The 27,451-nt window shown below is 47.7% G+C and overlaps 1 protein-coding gene across 1 annotated transcript; it reads left to right on the plus strand.

Annotated features, from left to right (window-relative positions):
• Positions 1–20,570: 20,570 nt before the first annotated feature.
• LOC135906749 (transportin-1-like) lies at positions 20,571–25,622 on the plus strand. Its single transcript, XM_065438328.1, has 2 exons — positions 20,571–22,792; positions 25,508–25,622. The coding sequence occupies exons 1-2, from the start codon at positions 20,571–20,573 to the stop codon at positions 25,620–25,622; spliced, it is 2,337 nt and encodes a 778-aa protein (XP_065294400.1).
• Positions 25,623–27,451: the final 1,829 nt, after the last annotated feature.

Here is a 27,451-nt window from a genome sequence, read left to right on the forward strand (position 1 = left end):
CCTAAAGAAAGAAAAGAAATGTGAACATTTTCATCATCGGAAAACGCTCGGATGATGATGATGATGAAAAACTTTATTTATTGTTTTTCAAAGGGAAGGGAGCACGTGGAAGGGAGCAACGGAATAGAGGGTGGGGGGAGGAACTACTTGAAGTAGGCCTCCTCTAGCCTCTCAGCCCACTCCAGGATGGCCTCCTGAAGGTCGGGCCACGAGCTGCGCAAGGCAGCCTCCCACTGCTCCTCACTAGATATTAATTGCTTGAGGAAAGGGGGAAGGGGGTGATTAGGGCACCCCCACATGATGTGGTTTAAGTCTGCTATGGGAGAGACGCATAATTTACAAGAGGGAGAAAGGTAAATGGTGGGATGCCCACATGATGTGGTTTAAGTCTGCTATGGGAGAGACGCATAATTTACAAGAGGGAGAAAGGTAAATGGTGGGATGAATGCGGTGGAGGAGGTAAGAGGAGAGAAAGGTGCGAGTCTGAAGCTGTCGCCACAGAACTCCACACCTACGCGGGGATTTGCCCATGAGTGGCGGGAAGGTTAAGTGGTCTAATCGGTAGTGTGTGCAGATGTCGTGGTAAGTAATAAGTCGATCCCGCGCTGTAAACGGCGCCTCCTCCGTGGCGAGTTCCAACACATGTGATGCCCGAGCCTGTACTGTAAATCCTCGGGCACTGGCACGAGCCGCCTCGTTTCCGGCAAGGCCCGCATGCGTGGGAGCCCAGATTAATGCCACAGTATGATGGAAAGGATGGGCCAAGAGGAAGGAAAGGGCTTGCTTAGAGCTCCTGCCCGCTCCGAAGTTATGTATGGCTGCTTTGGGGTCGCTAACGATAACTGATGAATTTGGGATTGTGAGGGCCAGGGCTACGGCCGCTTCCTCCGCCTCCTCCAAGGAATAGACAGGAATTGAGGCGGCCGCATTGACCTGGCCGTGAGAGTTAATGACTGATATTGCATAATGATTTCTGTTCCCGTATTCGGCGGCATCAACATAGAGCACGTCTTTTGAGGTGGAGAATTGTTTTTGGGGAGCCTTTGCTCGCTGCCTCCTGCACTGTTTGTGGTGTACAGGGTGCATGTTTTTAGGAAGTGGGGGGATGCAGAGGTTCTCGTTTATGTGATATGGAATGGTGCATTTAATCTTGATGATGGGTGCCGGAGTGATAGAAAGAGTTTGTAGAATGTGTCGACCTGTTGCGGTGTTAGAAAGTCTGCTATATTGGGATGTGAGGTGGGCTTCTGTGAGTTCAGTAAGTGTGTTGAAGGTGCCAGTAAGCATTAGCCTTTCAGTGGAAGTACATGTACGTATGGGGACTCCCAGAGCGAATTTATATATTTTGCGTAAAAGAGTGTCGATTTTATCTGATTCTGATTTAAGGAAATGTAGATATGGTGTTGCGAATCCAATCTTACTGATAACGAAGGCCTGGACCAAGCGTAGAAGTTCGGCCTCCTTTAGTCCGCCATGTTTATTGGAGACTCGCCCTAGAAGGCGCAGGGTGTGATCGACTGTGGTTTGGAGTGTATGTAAGGTATATGTGTTGAGCCGGTTGCTTTGAATGTGTAAACCGACCACCCGGAGCCTGTCTATTCTAGTAACAGGGATATGGTTTAGGATGACCTGTATACTAGACATGTGTTTTTCGGGCCCCCGGTGGGATGGCAGAAGTAGCAGCTCGGATTTTTGAGGGGAGCATGTGAGATTTATAGTTCTGCATGAGCCACAACGGCGTCTGCTGCGGCCTGTAGAGTGTCTTGAATCTCTCCATCGGAGCCGCCAGTTGTCCAAAGAGTGATATTGTCGGCGTAGAGAGAAAACTTGAGATCAGGAATAGATCGCAATGCTCGCGCCATCGGCATCATAAAAAGATTAAAAATAAAAGGAGAGAGCAAAGGGGAACGCTGAGTCCGCGTCTTCGTAGCGCTCTTTTCATGAAGTATGCAAAACCAACTCGCCCACATCAAGCTTCTGCTGTGCAGTGACGCCCCGCCCACGCCCTCATAACCGCCAGCCACTGTTCCTCTGCGAGACTGCAAATAGTACGTACTTCAAGTTTTCCCTGTTACCTAAATAAGGCGGTAACGACAAAGATAAAGTTATAAGCGCGTAATTTTGTACGCTTTCATTCGACCATTATAGTGGAACGGTGAAAGCCTAATTGTTTATTGAACTGAAATAAAACGCTACGCTTTGCTGCAACAATCTATTGTCAAGTTTCACTTCAGTTGGCAGTGAAGTTTCGTGGGTAAAACTGGGTCGACAGTGAAATGAACTGTACCGCGGACTTTTGAAGAGTGAAATGCTCAGAGTCCATACACTTTGTCCATATCTGTTGCACACTTCATCGCTTCCGCCGTTGAAAAGACTTCAAGAACAGCAGACCACCTGGAGGTATAGTACGACGCCATTCTAACATGGTCGCATCACGATGATTTTCTCTTTGTCTGTGATTGGCTGGCGGAGTAACAACCCCGTGTGGTCCATGTGCCTTGGTTGCCAACTGCTGTTTTTTTTTTTTTAAGTTGTATCCTACTATAGTAAACTATAGTGGTGGTGGTGGTAAAAACGTTTATTTCCTCTGAAAAGAGGGAGTTACATGGAGGGTGCTCTGGAGTCAGGCTTAGTGCCTTTCCCCTCACAAACACTAGGTGGAGTCCCTAGTACGGGACCCCAGTGGCTTCCGCTGCCGCCATAGCTCGTTCGACCATCGCCTTTTGGGCTTTCAGGTCGCAACAGGCGAGTAGGGTCGCCTCCCAGTCCTCCCGGGTGGGGTTTGGGTGTGGAGTAAAAGCAGGGTTGGAGGGGCACGCCCACACCATGTGGTAGAGGTCCGAGGACCTCTCCCCACAGTGCGGGCACTCCCCGGAGAAGGCAGGGTCAAAGTGCTTTAGCGAGGCCGGGCACATCATGGTGTTCGTGACAAGGCGGAGGAACAGGCGTTCCTCCGCTCTCGTTAATCCTTTACACGGGTAGGGGTACAGTTTATGTCTATCTTTGTATAATTGTGTTATTTCCTTGTAAGTGTAGGTCGGCGTGGCTTCCGCTGCTTCTTCAGAGGTGGCGGGGGACGAGGTTGCCCGGTTAGAGAGCGCGCGGGCGGCTGCATCTGCTGCCTCGTTTCCTCCTAGCCCCGAGTGGGCCGGAGCCCAGACTATGAAGCGGTGGGATGGACCTCCTACGTACGAGCTATTTTGCAGTAGCCGGTAGGCCAGGTACGGGACCCAGCCCTGTTGGACGTTCCGACACGCCCCTCGCGAGTCGGTTATGATTGTCTTGGAATCGGAGTGTGTTGCCGCTAAAGCGATGGCGACTTCCTCTGCTTGAGTAACGCTTCGGGCTTTGAAGGTGAGCCCGTTCACCGTTTTGGACTCGTGGATCACTGCCGCCGTGTACCACCCGCCATAGTGCAGGACCAAGGCCTCTCCCCACTGGCGTAGAAACGTGGGCGGACGTGGGCTGCGGATGCAGGTGCCAGTTGGGGTGAGGTGTTGTGACATTGGCCTCGAGCTCCACCACTGGAAAAGCTGGCGCCACCATCGGCGAGACATGCTAGGAGGGATCACGTGGACATAGCGGCCGCCTCGGCTGCTTCGGGAGCGCCGAAGCGATCAGAAAACGAGAGTTTCAATTCCCTCGTACGCTGCCGTCCTCATTTAGTGGCGAAATTTTCCCGCTTCGAGTGTCTCCTTTACAACGCTTGAAAGCACTACAATAGGTAGTGGCTGCCTTTGAAGGCACGCAACATGGATAGTCTACATGTTGGGTCCGCGAGAGTTATCGTTGTATCTTTCCTGAACAGTGGCGAATAATAAGAAAATGAATATTAATTATAACAACTTCCTAACACACGCTGTCCAGAGTAGCCTTGCTTGAGCTTCGTTTGCGTTTTCTTTGCGTAACCGTGATTGCGAGAGCAATCAATCATACAACTACGTAAGGTTGAAATAGCTGAAATTTTGTACGCCTTTATATCACGGTTGGGGCACTTGCTGCACGTTATGGCCGGCAACGCTGCTGAATTTTAATACGCCCGTCTTTAGGGCTGCTGTATTGTTCTGAGTAACAGTGCATGCACTTTTCTTGGAATAACGAAACTTTAGGACGACTTGTTAGACTTCTGCTTACTTACACGTGATCGGATAATGGTGACATCAAGACTAGTTTACTCCTCGGCTGTCTGTGACGAACGAAACGTTTGCGCCTACTTGGTTGCTCGTTCGCACGTGGAGGTATTTTTTAGTACGTAACAGCGAAACTTTTTCTCAGTTGACTTATTCTTTCGCGTGCTCGTAGTGATAACCGTGTCGCTTAAACTTCGGTACGTGTGCTGCTGGCGTTTTTTTTTTTTTTGCGTAACAGTGATTGCCAAAGTTCGTAAAACTGCGTACCTTCGGAATAATAGAACTTTGTTGGCGTTTGTATCGCGATCTCAGAATTTGGTGCCCGTGATGGCCGGTCGCGCTGCTGAATTTAACCCCGCGTGTATTTACGGCTGGTATTGCTTTTAGCTAACTTTTAGCTATTGCTTTTAGTGTCGTGCGCGTTGTCATATACCGAAACATCTGGGTGACTTGTTAAGTTTCTGCTTATTAACACGTGAACGGATGCATGCTAGTATGGTGTTAAGGTCAACTTCACTTCTCAGCTCTGTAACGATGAAATGTGCGCGCTGATGAGCTCGTTCGCACGTGGTCGCAATTTTTTTATTATAAGAGTTTGTGAGAATTGACTCCATCATACGCTCGTAGTGAGTAACCATGTCGCTTAAGCTTCGTCTGCTATTCCTGTTTTGTTTGCTTAACGATCGCGATAGCAACCGTAAGAACTGCGTAATGTAAGGATGGATTAACTGAATTTTCTTTACTTATTTCAATACCCTGAATGTCATGCAGGGCGTTACAAAGAGGGGTGGGATTCTATACAATAAGTGGAAGTCGTGGTTTTGAAGGATGACGGGACAGCTTGTCGCTGACCTTAGAATGAAGGAATAACCGTGCAGGTTTGTACGTCAATTTGGGACGTGGAATACAGATGTAGGTATCTGTATCACGACCAAAGCACTTGCTGCATGTACGTGATGGCTAATTGGCCGGCCGCACTGCTGAATTTTACCAGGCTTGTCTTTACGACTGGTATACCAGTTGTAAAGTCATGGGTGGTGAAGTTCAGCCTATATATATGCATACGTGCCAAACAGTGACATGCACATTTTTCGAAATAAAGAAACTTTTGGGTGACTTGTTAGGGTGCTGAATATTTGCATGTGGTCGGATGCATGCTATTATGATGGTAATAAGACAAAGCTCAGGTCTCAGCTTCCTGTAACGATCGATACATTTACGCTACTCAGACTATATATAGCTCGTTCGCACGTGGTATTGTTTCGTATTAGTAATGGGGAACGTTTGTCGATCTTAGTTGACTGTTAAATTTGCGTCACGCGCCCGCCCTCACTGATTAACCGTGTCGCCAATTGAGCTTCGTCTGCCGTTTGAGTTTTCTTTGTGTAACCGCGTCAGCGAGAGCGATCGTAAAACGGCGTGCGGTTGAAATAATTAAACATTTGTGGGCATTTGTATCGCGATCGCAGCACTTTTTGCACTTGATGGTTCGCCGGCCGCGCTTCTGAGTTTTCCCACGCGCTTCTGTCATACAATGCCGAACACGTTCGTTTCTGGGAATAACGAAATTGTGGGCGACGTCTTGTGAACTGCTGCTTATTTAACGTTCTCAGGTGTATTCTAGAATGTTGGTGAGGGCAAGCTTACGTCTCGGATGTCTGTAACGATCGAAACGTTTACGCTTATTATTAGACTGCTGCTCCGAATTCGCACGTTGTCGTATTTTTCATAATGGAGTCCCGGCCACGGCGCCCGCATTTTGATGAGGGCGAAATGCGAAAACACCCGTGTACTTAGATTTAGGTGCACGTTAAGAACCCCAGGTGGTCCAAATTATTCCGGAGTCCCCCACTATGGCGTGCTTTATAATCATGTCGTGGTTTTTGCACGTAAAACCCAATAATTTATTTTTTAGTAATGGTGAGTGTTTGTCTCTTTTGGCTGTTAATTAAACTTCTGTCAGGTGATTTACCGTGTCGCTTAAGCTTCGTCTACCGTTTGAGTTTTCTTTGTTTAACCGCGTTTGCAAGACCAATACAATCGACGAAGTTCCGAATAACGGAACTATGTTGTAGGCATTTGTATTTAAATGGCAGCACCTCGCACACAGGGAGGTTGACCAACCGTGCTGTTTCAGTTTTCTTCTCGCATTTTCTATCATTTGGGCCAGCGTATGTGCTGACATGCGTGCGCGACGCGCTGGACAAGACTACGAGACTGTTGCATTCCCACATTGTCATTCTATATTTAGTGGAGTCGACATTCGCCTAATCTTTTTCTATTGTTGCGATAGAAATTGTAGGGACACTCCTGACGAAATTCCGCTGACGCGGACGTGCGCCGCGGTGCGTAGTGGCTCCGTGGGCGCTGTTCCCGCGCAGCTTAGTGTCGAAGGTCGCGTAAACTTGGCTCTGGAAACGCATTGTGGTTGGAAGCAGCAAGAAGCGATCGCTTGTCACTGCTGCCCCCGCTTCATCCACCAGCTTTCACGCAGCGTGTTTACCGTCAGTGAGATGTGTTCACGTTTGGCTTTGCGCACGACACCGTTTGTTAATTTGACAAGGAAGCGAAGGTTTACTGTAATTTACAGTGGCGATAACAGGCACAGCTGCTTAATTATAACCGTCTGGTAATTTTTGTCCCAATCGTTGCTTCGCTTTTCGGACGAAACTGCGACATTATTTACTGTTTACTCGCTTGACATAGCTATGCCGACGTAGAGATTAGGAGAATTCCTTTTCTTTGTACATAGTTGAAATCATTATAATTTGTTTTCTGATAACTGTTAGCTCAACGAATTTGTAATAAGCCACAAGGAAGCAAAGTTGCTGTCAGAACCTGCAGATTGCTGTTAAACGTGCAGATTGTTAACATGCACATGATGGATAGCAATTTTCGTACAGATTTCTAACACGTTTTTATTGCATACTTTACAGCCATGCTGTATTCCTGTCATCAGCCTGGTGTCACTTTGGGTCGACATCATTCTTCTTTGATGATCAGCACGGAAACAAGCCCACGGAAATCTGCTAACTTTCTTAGTACCTCTGATCTCAACAGTGTATTTTCGTGTCTGCGACCACTGGAACCGATCCTTCAGGATGACTAGTAAATAGTGTAGCGTACCCGTGATCTCTTCTGTTCTGCATCTGAAACTATGGACGAAAGGCTTCACACAGCGTCTGGCGACTTCCTTATGGGCCGATGTACAGTCGCGTTCATAAATTTGATACCATGCGAGCCCGTGGTGGCGTGCATGCGCGAGCTATCTGGAGACTCGGTGCCTGTTGTCGAGAGTATCGCATTGCGCATGCCCGTCCATCCTATCTCGCTGGCCTGCGTGCTCGCTCGCTGCGCACCGACGAGAGGGCCGATTATCGTAATTTGCGTTCGTTGCCACCAGGGGCGCGATCGGAGATCTTTGTTCGTTTCGCGTTCTGTCCAGCTGCTGCAACGTCACAAAGTGGCAGTATGAAAAATTTCTGACTATGGAGGGAGAGAGCTGCCGATCGGCAAGCAGTGGACTCCCCGGACAACAAACGTCCGGGGAGGTTGTCGTTGTTCTTGGTGACGTCAAAATGACGACAGGTTATTGTCCATCATTTTGATTACGAGCACGTCGTCTGTTAGGAGCAGAACGCGACTAGAGATGTGAAGTTCGAGCGGCAATCCGCTCGCTACGAGACCGGCTTCGCATGGCACGAATGGTTCATCATCATCATCATCATCATCATCATCATCATCATCAGCCTGGCTACGCCCACCGCAGGGCAAAGGCCTCTCCCATACTTCTCCAACAACCTCGGTCATGTACAAATTGTGGCCATGCCGTCCCTGCAAACTTCTTAATCTCATCCGCCCACCTAACTTTGTGCCGCCCCCTGCTACGCTTCCCTTCCCTTGGGATCTAGTCCGTAACCCTTAATGACCATCGGTTATCTTCCCTCCTCATTACATGTCCTGCCCATGCCCATTTCTTTTTCTTGATTTCTACTAAGATGTCATTACCTCGCGTTTGTTCCCTCACCCAATCTGCTCTTTTCTTATCCCTTAACGTTACAGCCATCATTCTTCTTTCCATAGCTCGTTGCGTCGTCCTCAATTTGAGTAGAACCCTTTTCGTAAGCCTCCACGTTTCTGCCCCGTAGGTGAGTACTGTTAAGACACAGCTATTATATACTTTTCTCTTGAGGGATAATGGCAACCTGCTGTTCATGATCTGAGAATACCTGCCAAACGCACCCCAGCCCATTCTTATTCTTCTGATTATTTCCGTCTCATGATCCGGATCCGCCGTCACTACCTGCCCTAAGCAGATGTATTCCCTTACGCCTTTCAGTGCCTCACTGCCTATTGTAAATTGCTGTTCTCTTCCGAGACTGTTAAACATTACTTTAGTTTTCTGCAGATGAATTTTTAGACCCACTCTTCTGTTTTGCCTCTCCAGGTCAGTGAGCATGCATTGCAATTGGTCCCCTGAGTTACTAAGCAAGGCAATATCATCAGCGAATCGCAAGTTACTAAGGTATTCTCCGTTAACTTTTATCCCCAATTCTTCCCAATCCAGGTCTCTGAATACCTCCTGTAAACACGCTGTGAATAGCATTGGAGAGATTGTATCTCCCTGCCTGACGCCTTTCTTTATTGGGATTTTGTTGCTTGCTTTATGGAGGACTACGGTGGCTGTGGAGCCGCTATAGATATCTTTCAGTATTTTTACATACGGCTCGTCTACACCCTGATTCCGTAATGCCTCCATGACTGTTGAAGTTTTGACAGAATCAAACGCTTTCTCGTAATCAATGAAAGCTATATATAAGGGTTGGTTATATTCCGCACATTTCTCTATCACCTGATTGATAGTGTGAATATGATCTATTGTTGAGTAGCCTTTACGGAATCCTGCCTGGTCCTTTGCTTGACAGAAGTCTAGGGTGTTCCTGATTCTATTTGCGATTAACTTAGTAATTAGTTTGTAGGCAACGGACAGTAAGCTGATCGGTCTATAATTTTTCAAGTCGTTGGCGTCCCCTTTTTTATGGATTAGGATTATGTTAGCGTTCTTCCAAGATTCCGGTACGCTCGAGGTCATGAGGCATTGCGTATACAGGGTGGCCAGTTTCTCTAGAACAATCTGTCCACCATCCTTCAACAAATCTACTGTTACCTGATCCTCCCCAGCTGCCTTCCCCCTTTGTATATCTCCCAAGGCTTTCTTTACTTCTTCCGGCGTTACCTTTGGTATTTCGAATTCCTCTAGACTATTTTCTCTTCCAATATCGTCGTGGGTGCCACTGGTACTGTATAAATCTCTATAGAACTCCTCAGCCACTTGAACTATCTCATCCATATTAGTAATGATATTGCCGGCTTTGTCTCTTAACGCATACATCTTATTCTTGCCAATTCCTAGTTTCTTCTTCACTGTTTTTAGGCTTCCTCCGTTCCTGAGAGCATGTTCAATTCTATCCATATTATACTTCCTTATGTCAGCTGTCTTACGCTTGTTGATTAACTTCGAAAGTTCTGCCAGTTCTATTCTAGCTGTAGGGCTCCACGAATGGTTCAGTGAACCGCCTGCTGATTGGCTGCACTCTCACACCCGTTCTCACAAATGTTGTATACTGCCACTTTGTGACGTTGCAGCAACTGAACAGAGCGCGTCGAGATCGTCAAAAACGGCGCCGAGATCGAGCGCATCGACAACCGCGCCGAGATCGGACCAAGTGGTTCGAAGATGCCGCGCCGCTGTTTCGCGAACAACACTACTGGCGGCGGCGGCGGCGGCCGCAAATTCCTGTGAACGGCGCGCTCGCGGGTGCACAGCGAGCGAACGAGCAGGCCAGCGAGATAGGATGGACGCGCATGCGCGCTGCGACACTCTCGACAGCAGGCACCGAGCCACCAGACGGCGCGGGCATAAACACGGCCACGGGCTCGCATGGTCTCCAAATTTATGAGCGCGACTGTACCTATGAACTTTGGGTTAATTTTTATCTCTGTGACTGTTCAAGCAAGTCCACAGAAATGCCCCACTAAATTTCTTAGTAAACGTGAACTGCAATGTAGTTGTCTTCGACCGCTCAGCCAGCCTGCAGTGAGCCTTAGCAAAATGTTTAGTCGCCAAAGTATCTGTGATTTTTTCAGAAGTATTTGTATCTGCTGGCAAGGAAGAACAGCCACGCTCTGCCTCTGGTAACTTCCATCGAGGCTGTCTGTACCGGTGAATTTTTAAGATAAACTTGTGTTTGTGTGTTGCCGCTGAAGCAAGCCCACACAAATCCTCTGTTAGTTTTTGGTACGGGTGAACTCATATAATGCATTTTTCTGTCTATGACTGCTGAAGCGAGCATGATACAAGCTTTTAGTTAATTGTGTAGTCGCCAAGGTACCTGTGACAGCTTCAGCAGTATTTGGCTGTGGCCACGGAAATACCGCATTCAGCTTCTGTTTACTTGCTTAGAGGCCTTCAAGCCTATGAACACTCATGGTGAATTTGTGTTTGTGACCACTCAAGTACAGCAAGTGCCTTGTAACTTCTACTACCTGTGAAATCAGTTTGGTATTGTGTTAAAGCAAGTGTCTTGTAACTGCTTTTGTATCTCTGAACTCTCCAGTAATGTTTGTGTTTGCGACTGCTTAAGTGATCCTTTAGGAATATTTTAATGCACAGTGTGTCTACAAAAAATTTAGTACTTTTACTGTGTGCGACCACTGAAGGAGGCCTGCAGCAAGTCTGGAGTAGCTTCCTTCATGACTAAGACACCTGTGAACTTTCCAGCAAATATTGCATTTACGTGCCTGCGACCGTTGAAGTGAGCCAGCCCACAGTGGCCCTCCTACTAACTTCCTTTGTACACCCCCCCCCCCCCACCCTTGCAGAGGGCTTTTAAAGTTATTTTACTGGCCGAGGTGCATCTGCAAATTATTAGCTCAACTGAAATGGTCTCGTCACTACACGAAAGTGCCGATGTTTGCTCTGGTGACCTTTACCAGAACTTGTTATGGATGCATAGCGCATTTGCTCTATAAATGGATGATCATACAGCAGCTGTTTGTGTCTATATATATGACCACTGAACTAGTCTCAAGTAATTTTGTTAATGCCTAATGTAGTTGGGACGTGTTTAGCATAACTCGTGTTGGTGTATGTAACTACTGAATATGGCCTAGGCAAAGGCTCTGGCAACTTAAAGTGGCTAACATATCTCAACTGTTCAGCAAATTTTGCATTGATATGCGCCTGCGACCACGGAAGTGAGCCTCGTGATAAGTTCCATAGTGGCCCCACTGCGAATTCCGAGCAGCGGGCGCGGGCGAACGTCTGAGTGCGCGTTTTCTGCTACTCACCGAACATCGCAGTCCCGGCGCCGTAGCAGAAATCTTCCTCGCGTCTGTGCTTGCTGCATATCCGAGTTGTAGCCGATGGCTTCTGCCGGTTCTAAGTTTCGCGAGCTATTATAAGCTTCACGCAGTTCCTTGTCCTGTGGCTACGTGTGAATAAGGCTGACAGCAGGCTCCGTTGCGTACGTCCGGTACTGCGGCACCGAGCAGTAGCCTACCATGCTGCACGCCTCCAAAGGCAGCCACTACCTATTATATAGCGATTTCAAATGTTGTCAAGCAGACACCCAAGGCGGGAAAGCCTCACCACTTAATCGGAACGGCAGCGCAGGTGAGACTTTAAACTTTCGTTTTCAGCTCGTTTCGGCGCTTCCGAAGCAAAAAAATTATGGGGTTTTACGTGCCGAAACCACTTTCTGATTATGAGGCATGCCGTAGTGGAGGACTCCGGAAATTTGGACCACCTGGGGTTCTTTAACGTGCACCTAAATCTAAGTACACGGGTGTTTTCGCATTTCGCCCCCATCGAAATGCGGCCGCCTTGGCCGGGATTCGATCCCGCGACCTCGTGCTCAGCAGCCCAACTTCCGAAGCAGCCGACGCGGTCGCTGTGTCCACGTGATCCCTCATGTCACGTCACGCCGACGGTGGCGCCAGCTTTTCCATGTGGTGGAGCTCGCCCCCAATAGCGTGCAGGCTCGAAATGAAGGGAGCAAATCTGGCTATTCTTTAGCGGGGTCCACTCTATAGTTAAAAGCGTCCACCGGCGCGCACGAACTGGGTCCGCTTCTGCCAGTGAAGGCTATCATGGGCAAAACGATGCATCGCTATTACCAACCGGGAATGTTTTCGTCAGAAGTGAACGTGGCGTTGTGCTGTAGTCGCAATTCGTGCGTGGTCAGTGCAGCGCAGTCAAGGTGATAGTGCGAAAAATCTGCGGATACGACAAAAACTGCCGCTTACTTCTGCAATTGCAGCGAAACGGAGAGCGTTCCACTACAACCAGCAACTGAGAAGGGCACATGCAAGCAGCATGGCAACCAACGAAAATTCGTGACGTGGCCTGCGGTAACCCATGAACATGACAAGCAAGCTATTTCCTTCAGTGCGCATGTGCGCACTCTTTCTGTCACACCTTCCCTCTCCCCTTATCTTTTCTTTATATTTCCGGTGAATAAACCCGGTGTTCTTCGGCTGGAACGACTGTTTCGTTCACTACGAGAGGGGCGTTGCCTCCACCCGTCAACCATCGCAACATAGCCTTTTCACGGTTGTTTACAATCCTTCCTTGATGTCGATGTCGCGGGGTGCTGCGTTTTCCAGTTGGCTGCGCGCACATACTTTAAAAGTGATTTTAAATATGTGGTAAGCTATATTCGCCGTTTATATATTGCAGACCATGTGTGTGTGCCAACATAAATCGATCTCGCGCTATCTCCGCTTCAAAATTTTGTCAGTACTCCTTTAAAGCCTGCTTCACCTCCGCCGTGGGTCGGCCCGGTACTGTACCATCTTCGGAATCGGCCCAAGTATGGGGAGAAATTCTCGATCTACACGGCTCGATAGACGCACACAATTTTTTCCAGAGCCTAGCCATCAGTGGCGTAGCCAGAAATTTCGTTCGGAGGGGGGGAGGGGGGGGGGGGGGCTCACGTTGCAGCTCGGCCTCCTCATCTAATTTGTCGAGGGATCAAATACATGAACAATAACTGCATTGCCATTGCCAAAGATGCTGCAAACGAATTCTTGAACGCAACGTACTGTCAAGACAAGTAAAATAGGTATTTTTTTTATAAAAGAATATATTCGTAAGTCAAAAAAATTGTAGGCCAGATAACTGATATCAATGCTTCCATGTTTTCTGTCTATTTAGTAATTAAAGAAGTTATCACACGAATTTTAGAATTATATCGGCTTGAAACCGGCAAAGCAGTGCATGCCGCTGATATCAAAAGTGTAAATGCCATGAAATGAGCAGGTTAAGGACAAATATTTTAATGAAACTTTATCTTTCAGGAACACTGTTTACATTTTTCTACATATGCAACGGCCAGGAAAAGCTCTCAATGACGCTGTGCTTTGCTACAATGTATTGCGCAGGAGCAGCTGTCACCGGTCGTGTATTATGAGTAATTGCACCGAAATTGTAGGGGCAGCAGAGAGCACATATAAAAAACAGGAGTTCTGCAAAATATACGAGGGCGAGTCAAATGAAAGTGAGCCAATGCGAATATATGACAAACGGGGTACTTTATTCAAAAGTAGTCTCAATGAGCATTTAGCCATTTGTTCCACTGACTAACGAGTCGCGTGATTCCCGTCTCATAAAACTCCTTGGGTTGCTGCTTCAAAAAGTCTGTAACTGACTATTTCACACCATCGACCGACACAAATCTGGTTCCCTTGAGCTGTTTTTTCAAACGCTCCAAAATGTTAAAATTGCAAGGCGACAGGTCTGGGCTGTATGGCGGATGTTGCAGCGCTTCCCACTTGAATTTGCCAGTTTTGTGTTAACCCCACCAGCGACGTGGAGTCTGGCATTTTCGTGGAGCAAGATGATCCCATTCCTCGATTTTCCACGTTGTTTGTTGTTGACTGCGACGCGCAGCCGATCCGGTGTTTCACAGTATCGGAAAGGATTGATAATCTCTCCAGCTTTTGCAAATTCACGCTTTTGCGCTTACCGACCACGCCGTCACCCCTGGGCAACCACGTCTCGATGAGTTGGAGGCGAACAGGGACGCCCCAGTAACCTACAATGAAATAACCAAACACTTTTACTTGGGACGACGTCTCTTTCCAGCCCCGCACGCCAAACTAAACAGGCCGCAGGCGCTAACGCTACGCTTATTACAGACAGATACCTATCCAAACCCCGCCACTTTACACATCATCTACCCGGACGTCTACCCAGACAATGCGTGCCCCTCGTGCGGGATCACGGCGATATTCGCACACGTGCTCTGGGAGTGCAGAAACGCTCCGCCCGACTCTACCTCCGACAAGTGGGACAAGACCATACGAAGCTCGCTCCTACAAGACCAGCAACGGGCCCGTCCAGCAGGCTCGCGCAGCGGCCGCCAGGTACTCCCTGTCGGTCCCTGCGTGGGAGACGCCCACTGCGCGTTGACGTGCGTCCTGCAGGACTTTCAATAAAGTTTTTCCAATCCAATCCAATAAAGCTACGTATCTAAGAAAAAATCACTGTATATAATGCGTCAAACAATGCAAATAAACATGTTGCGCAACCACAGATTCACAGATCACAGACCTCCATCCCTCCACTCCCCATGATGTATCGCGCGCGACGGGAGGCGGCACGCTTCCTTCCCGCTTTTCTCCCTTGCGCGCACAAGACTGAGCCATCATCGTCGGCTCAACCCCCCCTCCCCTCTCTCACGCTTTCACTCGCACATACAGCATGCGGCGCGCGGTCACGATGTTATCGCCCTTGGACTTTATACAGAACACGAGGGCGACGGCGACGGCAGGAATGCGCCTGGGGTATCCATATAATTGCTATCGCAATAATATGAGAGTATCCGGCCACTGAAGCGTACCATGGCCCATTATTTTCCGCAAAAGAATAAGAAGTAACAGAATCGAACTTTCACCATGCGACAATTTGCTGCGCCGCGACAATGTCCTTTTGTCTTTTGTGGGGCGGGAACACGGAAATAAAGAAAAAGCGCGAAGGAAAGCATGTTGGTCACAATCGAATGCGTATTTTGGGCACCTAGCGTGGCTACCGAAGAATATCGAAGTTAACGTGAGACGCTTGGTCCACAGAGAAACGTACGCATACTGCTCGGTATCCTACACCGGCGAGACAAAATTTTCCGGCGAGGTTGCGCTCAAGCGAACGCGTTGCAATCCGTCGAGTCCCCGCAGTGATGGCGGCGAGCGACCATATGCATTGTTTCTTTTTCTGGTCTGCTAGCCAGAAAGCGTCCAAAACTCTGCCAGGCGCAAATCCACTCGGCCAAAGAAAAAACGAATGCGCATCGAAGTGCGCCGCGCGACAGTCGGGGACAACGTTTTAGGGGCAACACGAGAAAAACGCATGCGCTCTGGCTGGCTCCAGCAGCCCGCGGGTAGCGATAACAACGACAACAACAAAAAGAAGAGGCTAAATGTGTCCTCGGGAATAAAAGTGAAAGAAGAAAAATAAATAAGAACGTAGTTACCTTTGCCGGCTTTAGTGTCTTGACATGGATGCTTTGCCACAAGTGAAAAAAAAAATGTTGATATTATTTTCTGTGACATGACGGCAAAAATGAACCACCACACCGCTTCGTCTTATCGTAACTCGCTGCCTGCTTTATCAACTTGTACGATAGCACCCGCCGTGGTTGCTCAGTGGCTATGGTGTTAGGCTGCTGAGCACGAGGTCGCGGGATCGAATCCCGGCCCCGGCGGCCGCGTTTCGATGGGGGCGAAATGCGACAACACCCGTGTACTTAGATTTAGGTGCGCGTTTAAGAACCCCAGGTGGTCAAAATTTCCGGAGGACTCCACTGCGGCGTGCCTCATAATCAGAAAGTGGTTTTGGCACGTAAACCCCATAATTTCTTTAGTATGATAGTGTGTTCATATGGGTTGTCCAGTTGTATCGTCCGATGTACGACATTAAAAAAAGTCAATGCACCTTTGGCGTTAGATGTTTAAACAACATTAAACCCACAAAGTACCGTAATTGAAGATCTAAAGCACGAATTTGGAAATGTCAATACACCTTTCGCATCAGAAGTTGAGAACTTTATACCCATAAAGTTTCAGAATTGAAACCCATGCGCTCCGTAGATTCCGCGGCCTCTGGGAGGTATCGCGACGAGCCCGCTGGCCATCAAAACGCCTTTGAAACTTTGGGCTTGGATGGAGCTCCTTGCATTAAGTATAAACCCCATGCAAGCGTTGTTGCGCGCGACAGCGACAAGCGATGCGATGGAGGTGGCTGACGCGTTCGCTCGTCGCCTACAAGTCGTACCCCATGCGAGCGACCATTTTGAGCGACGTCTCCCCGGTGTTACCGGTATGAGGGCAGCTGTATACACGTCGAAACTAGCGTGACGCGTGCTTTATTCATTTAAGTTGACGTATTTTACTGTAAAAAGCAGCATAAAATATTTATGAGGGTCTTTCAGTAGGTTCTTATTCTTGCACGTATAAAAATTCAATCGTTTGCTCGTTCCGTGCGACAATGAATAATGTTTGAGTGATGTACATCCAGTTCCGGCTTCGCGCTACTTGATATAGTCGCTCATAGCACTTCCGCGCGACGAGCGACGTATTCTAGATTTGCAGAACCGAGCGATCGAGCGACAAGACCGAGCGATCTGTTCAAGCGACGGCCCGTTTTGTTGTTCGAAGTCTTCACTCATCGCCGTCGCGCACAAAATCGCTCTCATGGGGTTTAGCCTTGATGTGACCCTCGTGCATGGGCGTTGCCACGAATTCCAGCCCGATTTCTCAATGTTCGCGCTGAAATGGCTTTTGGAGCGTGAAAAGGACATTCTAGACAAAATGCAGAATGATTTCCGTCGCCGGGGATTGTTTTGGTCGGCGCTGCATGGCAGCACGAAAAAATTTCGGTGGGGGGGGGGGGTGCTTAAACCCCATAAGCACCCCCCCCCCCGCTCCCCCTTGGCTACGGCCCTGCTAGCCATAAGCCGCTTCGCTGTAAAAACTTTGTGGCCCTAACTGCCACAAAAAGAACGAAAGCTTTCCTGAGGATGACAATTAAGACGACGGTGGAACGCTTGTGATTTTAGGGCGGCAAACTCAGGCGACCCGTGGCGAAGCTACTTCAAACTTCCAGTACACACTCCAGCAATATTATGACATGAAATCGCTTCTTCGATTGATGCCTCTTTCTTGCGTTCTTGGTTTTTTTTCCTGACCTCGTCCTTGTTATACTGTCTTTATTTACTCTATCCCGGGATGGAAGGGCCCTTCCATATGCCGAGTAGCATGAAGGTGTTGACATAGACGCCTGTAGAACTCCCTGCATTTTATAAAAAAGAACGTTCTCTCTCTCCCTGTCTCTTATTGTTGCTGTGATGACATGATTATTATTTTGGTCATAGATGCTTGCCAGAAAGGCAGGCAAAGATATCTCTAAAAATCCCTTTTAAAATATGGGCATGATACAGGTTAAGAAGAGCAGAAGTGGACGAGTTAAACTTTGTTGAAAAATTTCTCGATCTGTTGAGCATCAGAATTGGTCAGGTGAGTCCCAAGTACAGTTTTACAACGTTTTCTTTTTCGTAATGTATAGCTACTGCCTTGTATCGAACGTTAAAGTCTGTTTTACAAGATTATGAATATACGGACAAATGTGGTTATAGCGAGTGTGGGAGCAAGATGCGGCATTGATATATTATTGCCTATTTTCGATTGATCATTTTCTCTTCGCATTTCACTTTGTGCCTATCTTGCAGAATCAATGGCAGTAGTTCCCACTCTTTGTATATTCGACCATCATTAGATTTTGAAGTCGTAGTCACTGATTGTTTGCAGTCTTCGATCACTACTTCTGGTGAATCGCAGGCTTTAAGTGTTTCAACCATTAATACCTCACTACTTAACTTATATCCGATTGGTTTTTGTTCTTGTACATAAAGGCTTATTTCTAAACAAAAGAGCTGATACTCTGGTGAAGGCGTCGCTAGATCGTCCGGCTATTCAAGTTCTTTCTGCATCACCTTCCATTATAGCGGGTAGGGGCCCTATAACGCAAAGCTACTTCAATTTGTTTTTATTGCAATCCGCTGACGTCAAATTTACGTAAGCACCGACGCAAGCATCGGGCAGTAACCCGCAGTGTTTGAAGATCCCAATCAAACGCGCTTCTCGATTATGGTATCTCATTTTCTTTTGCTTTCAAAACTAATAGCATTGCCTACATTGAGCAGTTCTTCTTATCTATTTGGCTGGGAAGAGGCGGGGAGCATGCTCAAATGGAGAGAGTTTCGATGGGGCAGAGCCAGCGCAGTGAAAGTAGATAGCCGAATGAGGTGGGTGGTGCCGGCGTCTGCGATTGGTACGCTTCCCCTAACTTAGCTTGCAGTGGCTGGTAGAAAATCGCGGCGGCAGCTCCGAGTAGCCAGTGCCACTGCGATCAGCGGCGGCCATCTTCTATTCCTATTGGAACGAGGCCCACTCCGGCTATTCAGAAAGCCTTTCAGTTTTGTTCGGCATATTAATACGTTTCTAACGCGTACACATCACTTTGACGCGGTGAGTTTTCGTGGTTTTGTGACGTCGCGCGACAAACAGGTAAATTAGGCGTCGCCCAAAAACGACGCCTTTTTCGCTAGTGGCGAAGAAGGCGTCGAATCAAACATTATTATTTTTCTTTCGTTGGGTCTAATCATGCGTAATCCGTGTGCACATACCATATTTGATGGGACTTTTTTGCTGTTTTCGTGACGTCGCGGGACATAGAGGAGCAGTGGGTGGTGACTTGAAAATTTTTTGACGAATCTTGGAGGGCTGGTTGCAGAATTGGAATAGAAAAGTCAATAATAGATTTACGTTATAGCGCCCCAGATTGCGGTGACAAATGATGCGGCAATGTTCTGTTCCGTCTAATATAAAAGAAGCTACCAAAATTTTTAGTGACTGCTCAGTCCATGGAGAAGTAAACTGTGAGAAACTCCGGGACTGGGTGTCTTGGTGTTTAGAATTTAGAATTTTGTACATGGAGCTGGTTTGGCGCCCTTAACGATTTTCTCTTCTATAGCAATATCCATTATACGGGCAGTCAAGGCGAATTTTTCTCGTCGTAGCCGCCGTCGCTGTGATGTTCCCTATAAAGTCAAAGAGCGATTACCATAAGCGGTCCACACGCCGTATGCAGCAGGTGCGAGGAAAAGCGCGCGAGAAGGACCGAGATGGATGATGGCATGATGCGCACCGTCCTCCTGAACGCCCAGTGTTATAGTTCAACACTCAGTTTGAGTTCAGTTTGGGTGATCAAGTGCGTACTATGGGGATGAAGGTGAGCGAGTGGTAACACAATCAAGCACCCGCCGGGAGTTGGTAAGCAGGCGTCTCCTCTCCTATCCCGGCCGCGGCTGCGCATGGCTGTCTGCGCGCCGCATCGTGGAGTTGATCTGCGGCGAGTGCAAAGATAGGGAGATCTGAGCTGGCTGGTAGCTTCATGCGTCCGGTCATCCCGAGCACCTATAGCACTGGATGTGGCGAAATCTAATTTTTGGAAACGCGCGGTCACGCGAGCGGCAGCACGAAGCTTTCGCTCCCCACTACCGGATCTCTTCATCACGCCAGCGTTGCGACGACGAGTGATCGCAGTTAGCCAGTGAGATCTGTTCATGTTTGACTGTGAGCACGTGGCACCACGCTTGTTAATTTAATTAGTACGCCAAAGTATACCGCCCTCTGTACCACCTATAAAAATTAGAACCCTACTCTATGTCTGTCTCTATGCTATCTCTGTGAGCGCTTCGCCTTCTGGGCACAACTGCGGTTTTTTGTAGAGAAGATGATGGCATAGAACATTTTGAATTGCTTTTAGATAATCCTTTATCTTACAAAAAAAAAAGACCATTAGAAATGCCATGCACTTCGTCTTCTGGGAATATATATGACTATTGTTATTTGTTTGTTCTCGGTTGTTCATGCTCTTGGGCGTAGCGACGTGAAGGTTTTGGCTGTCATCTAGAGATTTTTTGTAAGTGCAATTCAATCTCTTATTTTTGACCTTACTGTTTCCTTTTATTTCTGCCAAATTTAGTTCCATTTGTTCTATATATTTGTGTTTTTCATTTATTTTTTTTGTTTTACAGATTCAATCTGCTTTAATTTTAACCTATAGATGTATCTCAAGGTTTGTTTCAGTTGTCTTGCAATGTTTATTCCTTATTTTATTTCGAGATCCTCAGTTTCAACAAATACTACAGAGTGGGTGAGTGCCATTAACCTACAAAACTGTACATCTAGGTGGCTATGTAGTGGCAAACCGGCATCGTACTAGGCTGGATCATCGCGCGGTATGGGGAAGTGCTATTAGGAGAAGAAAAAGAAGGCGCACGACTCGAGCTTTCGCTGTTCGATTCTGTCCACAAAACCAACATGGACCTAACGAGCTGCTGCCGTTACTTGCGATTCCCGTTTGTGAAGAAGAGCGGTCCGTTGTCTTCACCGTGGGAGCCGCAAGAGGAACGGCTTCAGCAAATCTTGCAGCTGCTGAGGGATTCGCTGTCTCCTGATGAAGCGACGATGCTAACGGCCCGGCAGGAGATCAAGAAGGTGAGCGAAATTCCCGACTTCAGGAACTATCTGGTATTCATCCTGACAACGTTGAAGTTCGAGAATGAGCGGTTGCCAAAACAAAGCGGATTAATGTTGGATAAAGATGTGATTGCCGACTCTGGCATCGTTCGCCGGCATGTGAGCGACTCCACCAAGACCAGCTTGGAAAGTGTGGGTGACCCCTTGACGGTCATCGTAGCTGCCTTGGGCTTCTTCATCATTACTGACACAACGGTTGAGCTCGCAAGGTGGCCTGAATTGCTTCCGCGGCTCGGCGAGCTCCTAGACTCGAAGGACGACAGAGTCTGCGAAGGTTCTTTCGGTGCGCTGCACAAGATTTGTCGGGACTGTGCTGATGAGCTGGTTAAAGGGGCACTGAAAGATCAGCTCACTGTTCTTGTGCCCAGGTTTCTGCACTATTTTCGGCACAACAACCCTCGGATCCGGTTTTGCGCCATCACTGTCATCAGCCTATTATTCATCAACCGCACAGAGGCAGTGATGGTCCACTCAGACTCTGCTGTTACGAGTTTACTGCAGTTAATGCATGATGAAGACTCCGAAGTACAGAAAACCATGTGTCGTTCTCTAATAGCAGTGCTGGAATATCACATCGACTGTCTCATCCCTCATATGCGCAGCATCGTTGAGTACCTCATGGTCAAGATGCAAGATGTGGACGGAAGCATTGCTCTGGCAGCTTGCAGGGCATTAGCCTTTCTAACGGCGAAGACAGTCTGCAAGGAAGCACTGGCGCCATATTTCTCACGCCTTGTCCCCATTTTAGTCCAAAAAATGAAGTACTCAGACTCTGACATCAGTACACTCAAGGAAGACGTACGAAGTATCCGGCCTACGCTTGGGCTGATGAAAAAAGCAACAGACGGCAAGTTCGGTGGATGTTCTGTGACAAGCGAAAAACTTGGCGATGAAAACATCTTCTACAAGTGGAATATAAGGAATTGCTCAGCGGATGCGTTGAACGGGATAGCCATCTTGTTCAACGAGCAAGTTTTTCACCTGCTAGTGCCTTCCCTTAAGGAGATGTTACAGAAGGACTGGGTGATTAAGGAATCGGCCATTTTCGTCCTTGGGGTCATCGCTCATGGTTGCATGGAAGGCATGACCCAGTATCTAGAGGACCTGATCACCTACTTTCTTTACTGTCTTAGAGACGTCAAGGCCCCTGTGCGGTCGACCGCCTGCTGGACCCTGAGCCGTTACTCCCAGTGGCTGTTGAACCAGCCACACCATCGCTACTTCGAGCCAGTGGTGAACCAGGTACTGGAGCGGATCCTGGACGACAGCGAAATGGTCCAAGAAGTTGCGTGCACCGCCCTTAACAACCTAGCAAAGAAAGCCAACACAAAACTCGTGCCATACCTCAACTCCATTTTGGACACGATCTACTGTAGCTTGAACAAGTACAGACGTCAACATTTTTATATGCTGTACAATGCAATAAGAACGCTGGCAGACTGCGTAGGACCAGAACTCAACAGGCATGAATTCATTTCATTTTTCATGAAACCACTGACCGAGGAGTGGGATGAGATGGCAGACTCTGAGATCAATCAATTTTATCTGCTACGGTGTCTGTGTAGTGTGGCTACCGCAGTTAAATCTGAATTCTTGCCTTACTACGTGCCCGTGGCAAACAGGTGTCTCCGCCTCGTGCAACTGGGGAGGAAAGGCTTCTTCGTCAAAGCAATCGATCTGAGGTACTCGTATAGCCCGGAAAAACCCTTTGTTGTTGCGGCACTGGAAACGCTCAGCGGACTGGCGGAAGGTTTGGGAAACGACATTGCGCCTCTTGTCACGGATAGCAACATCCTTGAGCTCATGTTCCAGTGTGGGAAGGACTCGGTGCCTGAAGTGCGTCAGGCCACATTTTCCCTTCTTGGAATGCTCACCAAAAGCTGCGTGCAACATACGATGTACACTTCGTGCTCGTTCTTTCCTATACTCGGTGAGAACTTGAACCCAGAGATCATACCAGTGTGCAATAATGCGACCTGGGCAATCAGCCAGATAGCCATCAGGTTCAGAAGCAGTGTCAAATCGCACATGCATGATGTGGTTTCTAAACTGGTAACTAATATGAAACTTTCGAACACGTCCAATTCTTTGCTGGAAAACACTGCTATTGCTATCGGATGTCTTGGTTACGCTTGCCCAGAGGAAATCGCACCGAAGTTACGTCAGTTCATCGGTCCGTGCTGCTCAGCCCTGGGAAAAAGTAGGAACTGTGAAGAGAAGGACTTCGCGCTTTATGGGATCTGCAGAATGATGAGTGTGAACCCGGATGGAGCCCTTCGTGATTTCATTTTTTTCCTTGAGGCCATCCTTCGCTGGGCCATTCCCGAGGAAGAAGTGAAGCAAACAGTCCACGACTTACTCCACCGATACAAGAAGATGTTTGGGAGCAAGGAATGGCAGCACATCTCCGAACAGCTTCCACCTTTACTCAGGAGGCGAATGTTGTACAATTATGGCATTTGAGAAAGGTTCTGCGCTAATACGAACACGGCAATCCAACAAAACATTAATGTGGCTTGCGTATTTTTTACTCAAGCAAGTTAAGGAGATCAATGTTGCCTCAGAAACCTGCAAGCCATTATGTGTCAACACCTGCCTCCGCGCTTCTGGAATCGAAAAAGAATCAACATGAGTGCGTCCACTCTGCCAGTGTGTGTGTGAGTGAATAAAAGTATTTTTTTTTTCTGCTCTGTTTCCTTGTCGGAAAAGAACGGGGCATTGCCCTGTTTGTGGGTTTAGGAAAGGCAAGATAATTAAGAGGAGCCAGCGACGGGACGTTTACTTTTGTTAGACGCAGCAGAGGTTACCCGCTCAAGTAGCGAAGACATGCGATGCTGCACCACTACGGTTATCCAAAATGGTTGTTCTGAAGTAACCACGTCAATAAAACATTCACGCACACACAGTTGAAGTTATGGCTACTTTAAATCAGAGTGAATCAGCATTTACTCACAAAACGAAGAGTTTACGTTAATCGTCTAACATTTGAAGGAAACTTGGGGACAACTCCGATTCCCAATTGAAATACATGTAAAACGCGGAAATGCTTTCATTAGAGAAGCAATGAAACCACTTAAATTACCTTTGTATAATTCAGATTTTCCTCATAAATGCACAAGCTATATGTAGTGGAACTCTGATATAGTACTTGAAAGCTTGAGGAAACATTTCAGAATTAAGCAAATTAAAAAAAAAACGTTCGGCAGCCTGTTATATTTCTCCTGTAACACGTGGACGCGAAAGCCTGCAACGCACGTGGTAGTGCATTAAATTATACGATGGGATGGGTCATACTTCTTGCGAGACATAACGAGCCGCAGTGTGAAGTAAACGTATGCCGCTGTAGATTTATCTCCTCATCAACGCATGCGAGCACCCAATACACCACCTAAATATTCGGTCATTCTTTCTTTAGTTCTCCTTTTTTTCAGTCTTTCTTTCTTTCTTGTGTTGTTTCTGTCGTTCGTTCTTCCGTTTCTTCATTCATATTCAGCCATTGCATCTTTGCTTGCTTATGGGGGTATGAGCTATTTAAGGCTTTCACCTTAAAACAAAGAATTAAGGCACATAGTTTACAAATCGACAACTCGGCACTGAAAATAGATAACGCCCTTCGGTAACCAGCATTAGTTAAAGCAGCACAAGCGGAAAATGTGATACTATATAAGTTTACAGCTTTATGTGAAGTTGTTGCAATGCTCACAAGAGCCCCACCGATCATCGTCTCAGAAGGCAGTGGAGACACTTTTGTGCTTTCTCAGAACGTCTGGTTTGCGAGAGCGGCTTTAACTCAAGTACTGTCCGTACACGTATCTACACCTTCTCTCTCTCTTCTCTCTCTTCCCCTTCTCCCTTCCCCCAGCGTAGGGTGGCCAACCAGACCTTTGACTGGTTAACATCCCTGCCTTCCTATATTCATCTCTCTCTCTCTCTCTCTCTCAAGAGTGACCCACATTACCTGTGCAAAAATTTAAAAATATGCAAGTACCATATAGCTAGACAGAACCAAAGTAGTGTTTGCCGTCGCTTGGAGCAAGTCAGACTATTATTTTATTCGCCTAATTGCGTAATAGGTTATTATTACGTTTCCAGTACTATAGACAGAACAATATTGTCAATAGGGAAATTGTAGGCCATGACGAAAAATTCGCGATCCATCTTTCCGCTGCTCCATAAACCATTTTATCGGTGAGGAGGTACGTAGCCTCGAACTAGCGCGCTGTGCCGTTCCCCGTCTCCTTCTGATATGTGGGGATCGCTGTTTCTCCCAGTGGCGGCTTGGAACGGCAGTGGTGTCATTGTGAGATGTCATGGCTCAAGGTCAACGGACTACTACTGTGCTGTATTCGGTTGCAAAAATACCTTTAGAAAGCGAATGTGACGTGCATCTTCAGCCGTAGCGACTCCGGGGACTCCGGCGCTGCGGTTTCAGACAAGCGTCGGCTTTGGACTGACAGCATAAACGGAAAACCCCTGACGCCATCAGCTTCGTCGCGTGTATGTTGAGAAGATTTTGTTTCTGATGAGCGCACGGCGAAGTCTGCACCAATGATCAAACTGGGATACGAAAGAAAGGTGCGTATTGTAGTCGGTCAACTAGTGCGAATGAACCAAGTGGTAGTAGTAGTAAACGACTTTATTGGGGTCCTAATGAGCTAGGCAGGGGGCCGGCTAGGTAGGTCCCTTCTCAGCCATTGGCTGGTCTCATGTCGGAACAGAGAAGCCATGCCTCTCCGCTCGTTCACGGGCCCTCTGGACAGCCAGGAGCTGGACGTCTTGTTTCAGGTCTGTGATGGCCTTCCTCCAGTCTTCTTCTCGATCAAAATCCTGTAACACAGGGCATTGCCAGAGCATGTGACTTAATGAGCAAAATTCAGTGCCACAGTCTGGACAAAGTGGATCAATGTCCGGGTGGAGCATGTTAAGAAAGTCCCTAGAGAGGTATACGACCCCGTCTGGAGCATGCAGAGCGTGCTATCTTGCGGTCTGTTGAGCCTATGATGGGGGAAGGGAAAACTCTGCCTATTCCCTCTGCAATGGGATGTGATTTCATGAAAAGTTATTAGAGGATCACTGTGGACGAGCTCTCCCGAACTCACCCGAGACACCATCCCGTCGCGGCATATGAAATCTCGCGCACAGTCATGGACGATCTCATTGGGGTTCAGGTGACCCGGTAATACGTCTGGTCCCATGTGAGCTGGGAACCAGACTATGTGCTGAACAATGCCAGAGGGGTGTTTGCCGTTCAGAATCCTGGCTGCTTCTTTGGCTATCAATCCCAATGCGAACGCTCTAATGGCTACTCGGAAGTACGTCTACACGGTAATGCGTTTTGTGTCAAGTAATGCGATAGCTATAGCAGCCTGTTCCACCACGTCGACCGAGGAGGTCTTCAGCGAGGCTGCAGAGAGGAGTTCTCCCCTGTGATTGACTATTGCTACGGAAAACTTGTTGGCAGTGGCGTGTCGCGCCGCGTCAACGAAGTTCTCCGTTCCGGATATGTTCTTTAAGGGAGCTCTAGCCCTCACAGACCTTCAACGTTTATTGTGTCGGGAGTGGACATTTCTTGGAAAAGGGGCTACAATAAAGGAGTTCCTTGTTTGAATCTCAAGTTGCGCGGTATCTCCCTGATTGAAGCTATGACGGAGGCCTGCCGCATTCAGCAGTCTTCTGCCTGCTTTGGAGTTTGATAATCTAATAATTTGTGCTGATTTTTGTGCTTTTATTAACTCCGAAGTTTTGTTGTGTACTCCCAGCGTCATGAGTTTCTCTGTGCTAGCCGTGATTGGCACGCCGATCACCCTTTTGACACTTTTGCGCATGAGCGTGTCTAATTTATCTATTTCCGTTTTGGTACAATTGAGGGCCGTGACTATGTAAAGGACATGGCTCATGAGGAAAGCATGGTGAGCCCTAAGAAGTATATCCTCGACTATGCCGCCTTTCTTGTTGGACATTCTCATAATTAATCTAAGAATGATCTGCATTCTCGTGGTGAGATGGGCTATAGTCTCAGCGTTGTAGCCCCTTGAGTCTATTGAAAGCCCTAGGGTTTTGATAGAGTCTACTCTCGGGATGGTAAACCCATCTCTAGTACGAATGCTAATGGGCACGTGATCGAGTGGATAGAGTCCCCTAGCATCTCGTCTAGCCCGTCTGTACAGCAGGAGTTTCGACTTTCCAGGCGAGAGTGCCAGTCCGTACCTTCCAAGAAAGACTCTGTAACATCCAGAGCCTCCTGTAGAGCTTGTTCGACCATTTCCTCCTATCCTCCAGGACACCAGATTGTAATATCGTCAGCATATAATGCATGACCTACGTAAGGAATTGCTGCAAAGCTTTCCGACAACTTGCGCATTGCTATATCAAACAGAATGGTGAGATAACTGGCCCTTCAGGAATACCCCTTCTTGCGAGTGTGAAAGATTCCGAGACATGGCCTCAACTTTATGGCCACCGTCCTACTTTCGAGGAAGGATGCAACGAAGGAGAAGAATTTAACTCCTAAGTTCAAGGCCGATATCTCCTTAAGTATATAGTCATGTGTAATTGTATCGAAGGCCTTGGATAGATCGAGTTCGAGGACCCTTTTTACACCTTTGCTTTGAGAGTCGATTGGCTGTGTTTTGAGCAGGAGCATGGCATCCTGCGTTGAAAGC

Source organism: Dermacentor albipictus, chromosome 1, assembly GCF_038994185.2.
Source record: "Dermacentor albipictus isolate Rhodes 1998 colony chromosome 1, USDA_Dalb.pri_finalv2, whole genome shotgun sequence".
In the NCBI taxonomy this organism is placed as follows: Eukaryota; Metazoa; Arthropoda; class Arachnida; order Ixodida; family Ixodidae; genus Dermacentor; species Dermacentor albipictus.